Genomic DNA, 5046 nt, shown 5'->3' with positions numbered 1-5046 from the left:
AAAGGGAGGGGGACGAGAAGGAGGAAGAAGATGGGGAAGGGGAGGGGGACGAGAAGGAGGAGGACAATGAAGAGGAGGAGAACGACAACTGTGGGGTCCTTGGTGCTCTCAGAGCTTGGTGGTTTTTCTGGAAGACGTTTCATTCCCAAACTAGAGAACATCATCAGTGCTGGAAGAAAGGGGAGGGTCATCCTCCTTCTCTTCCTCTCCACATACCCCCTCCCTTCTAGCACTGATGATGTTCCCTAGTTCGATCATGAAACGTCTGCAAGGAAACCACCCAGCTCAGAGAGCACCAAGGACACCCACAGTCCTTTTCCTCCTCCTCCTCCTCCTCCTCCTCCTCCCTTCTTCCCTACCTGGCAAAAAAGAGGTTGAGGCTTTGGAAAAAGTGCAAAAAAAAAAAAAGACCAACTAAAACAGAGACTAAAACAGAGGAAGGACAATTGCAGGATTTGGGAATGGCCTGTCTGGAGAAGAGAAGGACTCTGTGTGTGTGTGTGTGTGTGTGTTTGTGTGTGTGTGTGTGTGTGTGTGCGCGCGCAGTCATGATAACTGTAGTCCAGTATTTGAGGGGCTCCTACAAAGAAAAGGGGGGGGTCAACTTATTTCCCAAAACCCCAGAGGGCAGGACGAGAAACAACGGTTGGAAACCGATCAAAGAGAGAAGCAACCTGGAATTAAGAAGAAACTTCCTGACATGGAGGACAGTTAACCGGTGGAACAGCTGGCCACCAGACATTGTGGGCACTCCATCACAGGAGGTTTTTAAGAAGAGACTGGACAACCCTTTGTCCAGAATGGTATAGGGTCTCCTATTTTAGCAGGGGGCTGGACTAGAAGACCTCCAAGGTCACTTCCAAACTCTGTTATTCCATGATTCTTGATCGGTCTCCTGTTTGAGTGGGTGGGTTTGATGAGAAGACCTCCAGCGTCCATTTTTCTATTCTGCATTTTATTATTCTATTCTACTATTCTACTATTCTACTATTCTACTATTCTACTATTCTACTCTACTCTACTCTACTCTACTCTACTCTACTCTACTCTACTCTACTCTACTCTACTCTACTCTACTCTACCTATTCAATTCTATTCTACATTCCATTCTATTCCTGTTAATTCCATTCCATAACGCTCTGCTCTACTCTACTCTACTCTACTCTACTCTACTCTACTCTACTCTACTCTACTCTACTCTACTCTACTCTATGCTCTACTCTACCTATCTGTTCTGTTCTATTCTTTTTATTCTATTCTGCATTTTGTTATTCTATTCTACTATTCCACTGTACTCTACTCTACTCTACCTATCCTATCCTATCCTATCCTATCCTATCCTATCCTATCCTATCCTATCCTATCCTATCCTATCCCTATCCCTATCCCTATCCCTATCCTGTCCTGTCCTGTCCTGTCCTGTCTAGTCTAGTCTAGTCTAGTCTGGAAAGAATGAAACAGTTGATGCTTCCCCAGCCATCTCAGAACCACAATAAAAGTTGGAAAGCACCTTGGAGGTCATCCAGTCCAACCCGTTGCTCGGAGCCCCTACAACATGTCAGACAAGGGACTGTCCAGTTTCTTCTTGAAAGCCTCCAGCGACAGAGCACCCACAATGTCCGGTGGCCAGCAGTTCCACAGGTTAACTGTTCCCACCGTTGGGAAATTTCTCCTTACTTCCAGGTTGCTTCTCTCTCTGATCAGTCTCCGACCCTTGCTTCCTGTCCTGGCCCTCAGGAACAGCCTTCACACAAGCCTGGCTGAACCCCAGATCCCATCCAAGGCTGTTTCTGTTTCATCTGTCACTTTTTAAATATAAAATTTCTACGGCACCCAACTCACCTGTGAAGCTCTGGGCGGTTGGCAGCAGCGTAATAAAGCGATCCGAACAGCTGAATAAAAGCATATAGATTAAAAAAAAACAGATTGAGAATTAATATTTCTCGGTAGATTCCACCCGAACCCTCCCAGCTCTCCCGCTTACACAGTTGTGATGTCTAGTTGAAGCTTGAGCAACACCCTGGTGCTCGGCAGGATTGTGGTCACCTCGAGCGAAGTGGCTCCTTAAGAGGTGTTTCAGTGGCCCCTCCCTGGCTGAGCAACTGCCAATGGTGGAGAGGGCAAGCTGGGTGAGGCCATTGGGGCAGGAGGGACACCGTCCAAGAAGAAAAGTGATGGGGGGAACACGAGGAGGAGGAGGAGGGTGCGAGGAAGCAACTCTGGTGTCACCCACCCCCTCCAACTCTGGTGGGGAAAGCCCTGGGCTAGGGGAGGAAGGGACCCCCTTTCAAACCAAGCAGGAAGAAAAATGTAGGATGGGATAGGATAGGATGGGATGGGATGGGATGGGATGGGATGGGATGGGATGGGACGGGACAGGACGGGACGGGACGGGATGGAATAAGGAATAGGGAATAGGGAATAGGGAATAGGGAATAGGGAATGGGGAATGGGGAATAGAGTGTGGAGTGGAATAGAATGGAGTAGAGTGGAATGGATGGGAATGGAACGGAACTGAATGGAAGAGGGAATAGACTAGAATAGACTGGGATGGGATGGGATGGAATAGGGAATAGGGAATAGGGAATAGGGAATAGGGAATAGGGAATAGGGAATAGGGAATAGGGAATAGGGAATAGGGAATAGGGAATAGGGAATAGGGTAGAGTAGAGTGGAGTGGAATGGAATGGAGTGGAATGGATGGGGATGGAACGGAACAGAACTGAATGGAAGAGGGAATAGATTAGAATAGACTAGGATGGGATGGATGGGATGGGATGGGATGGGAGGGGAGGGGAGGGATGGGATGGCACAACCTAGGAGAAAAAACCCATCAGGACAAGATCCCAAAGTCCACATTCTGGACCAAGAAGACCGCCGGTTGGAAAGAGGGGTCAAAGAGTTGAAAAAGCACCTTTGGGACAATGACAAAAAGCGAGAAGGCCTTGGCCTAGTTTGGATGGCCTCACAATGTCCCACATGGCAGATTTTCTTCTTCACCCACTCTCCTTTTTTAGACACAATCAATATTTCAACAGCAGGAAGTGACATTTTGTCAAGTGGAGAGGGGAGGACTGCCACCTGCCAATCCGGCAGCCCCTCCCCATTCAAAGAGGTGGACACTCCTGCTGCTGAAGCTTCTCCATTTCTACCTGCAAAGGTCCTGTGAAGAGTCTGATCAGGCACAAGACCTGGACCATCTGGATGGTCGGCCTCTTCATGGTGGCTCCTAAGAAAAGATAACACAAGGAGGAACCACAGTTGCATGTAAACCCCATGCAGGATCTTAATAAAACTTTGATGGATTTAAGGGACCTTGAAGGTCTTCTAGTCCAACCCCTGCTCAAATATTGCCCCTACACCATTTCATATAGGTGGCTGTCCAGTCTCTCCTTCAAAGCCAAGAGGGAAGGCCCATAGACAAAAGGGTTCTGTTGTCAGCAAAGTGAAGGCTTACCTGGGCCAGGTCCGTCAGTCAGGTTATCGTTGGAGTCCCTTTGTGGTTGCCAAATTGTTGAGAGAATCGGTTCGGGTCCGTTCTTTCTCCCAAGCCGGGAGAGAAGCGACGAGCGAAAATCAAGACCTAAGGCAGTGGTTCTCAACCTTTTTAATGCCGCGACCTCAACCGGTCATAAGTCGAGGACTAAACCGGTCGTAAGTCGAGGACTAAACCGGTCGTAAGTCGAGGACTACCCAACCGGTCGTACATCGAGGACTTTCCCTGCCCGGGAGCGCCACACATGCGTTGTTCCGCCCCCTGCGCCGGCCGAGGCGTAGCTGGCAAGCGGCAGAGACGGAGCAGGCCGACCACCAGCTGGCCCAGCCCAAGGGAGGTAAGGCACCCGCTGGAAAACGGGGGGAAAATGGCGGACAAACAAAATGGCGGACAAAAAAAATGGCGGACAGCCTTGCTTGGCGACCCCCGTGAAATGGTCGATCGACCCCAAATGGGGTCCCGACCCACAGGTTGAGAACCACTGTCCTAAGGCAAGCTGCTTATGAAAAGGAGATTCCCTTTATTTCCAAATAACAGCAACAAGGGTGCTCTTTGGGGCAGCTAGTAAATTGGGGTTCTTGGTGAGTTTTTATATATTTTCAGTTCTTTGTTATCGATGTATGGATATCTGTTCTTTCCACAATACTCTAATTCCCGGTATACATTTTCCTTTTGTTGTGTATGATGCTCTGGCTGATCTTTGGGGCTAAGGAAAATGTAAGTATAAATGTTTTTGGTTTTCTAATTTGGCCCTAGCCTGCGTAATCAGTTTCAGTCCTTTATGCAGTCGGCCCATCTTTTCAGAGATTGCTTTGTTAGGCTTTGTTGTGCTAATATTTCCAACCGCTGGAGAGAGTGTTAAACTCCGGTCGTATCTTTTAACTTCTAGAGCGTATCAATAATGATATCCGTGCAATTTTAATCTCCTTTATTAATTAGTTACTAAATACCAGGCTACACAAATGGCTGTCGAGTCTCTTCTTCAAAACCTCCAGTGTTGGAGCGTTCACCAGTTCTGGTGGAAGGTTGTTCCACTGATTAAGTATCCTCACTGTCAGGAAATTTCTCCTTCTGTTCTATTCTACATTCAATTCTATTCCCGATTCCTGTTGATTCCATTCCATAACGCTCTACTCTACTACTCTACTCTACTCTACTCTACTCTACTCTACTCTACTCTACTCTACTCTACTCTACGCTACGCTATTTCATAATCCATTCCATATTCCTTATATACGATATTGCATATTCCATATCCCACGTCATTCCATTCCATTTCCTATCTCCCATCCCATCCCATCCCATCCCATCCCACCCCACCCCACCCCACCCCACCCCATTCTATTCTAGTCTAGTCTAGTCTAGTCTAGTCTAGTCTAGTCTAGTCTAGTCTAGTCTATTCCTTATATTTTATATTCTGTCTTGTCCTGTCCTTTCTTGTCCTTTCCTGTCCTGTCCTGTCCTTTCCTTTGCTGTCCTGTCATGTCTTGTCCTGTCCTGTCCTGTCCTGTCCTATCCCATCCCATCCCATCCCATCCCATCCCATCCCA

The 5046-nt window shown here is 47.8% G+C and overlaps 1 protein-coding gene across 1 annotated transcript in view; it reads right to left on the bottom strand.

The window, feature by feature from the left end:
• LOC107300182 (erythroblast NAD(P)(+)--arginine ADP-ribosyltransferase-like) overlaps window positions 1-3221 on the bottom strand; it is a 6411-nt gene extending 3190 nt beyond the window's left edge. Inside the window, exons 1-2 of the mRNA XM_015829522.1 lie at window positions 3124-3221; window positions 1843-1892 (exon numbers count right to left, since the gene is read on the bottom strand). Of these exons, the coding sequence (XP_015685008.1) occupies window positions 1843-1892; window positions 3124-3221 (148 nt within the window). The remainder of the gene's footprint in view (window positions 1-1842; window positions 1893-3123) is intronic.
• Window positions 3222-5046: the final 1825 nt, after the last annotated feature.

This window comes from Protobothrops mucrosquamatus, unplaced genomic scaffold, assembly GCF_001527695.2.
Source record: "Protobothrops mucrosquamatus isolate PMUCROS unplaced genomic scaffold, P.Mucros_1.0 scaffold6321, whole genome shotgun sequence".
NCBI lineage: Eukaryota > Metazoa > Chordata > Lepidosauria > Squamata > Viperidae > Protobothrops > Protobothrops mucrosquamatus.
Note: the sequence above shows the minus strand (reverse complement) of the source record. Positions and strands in the feature narration are given on the sequence as shown.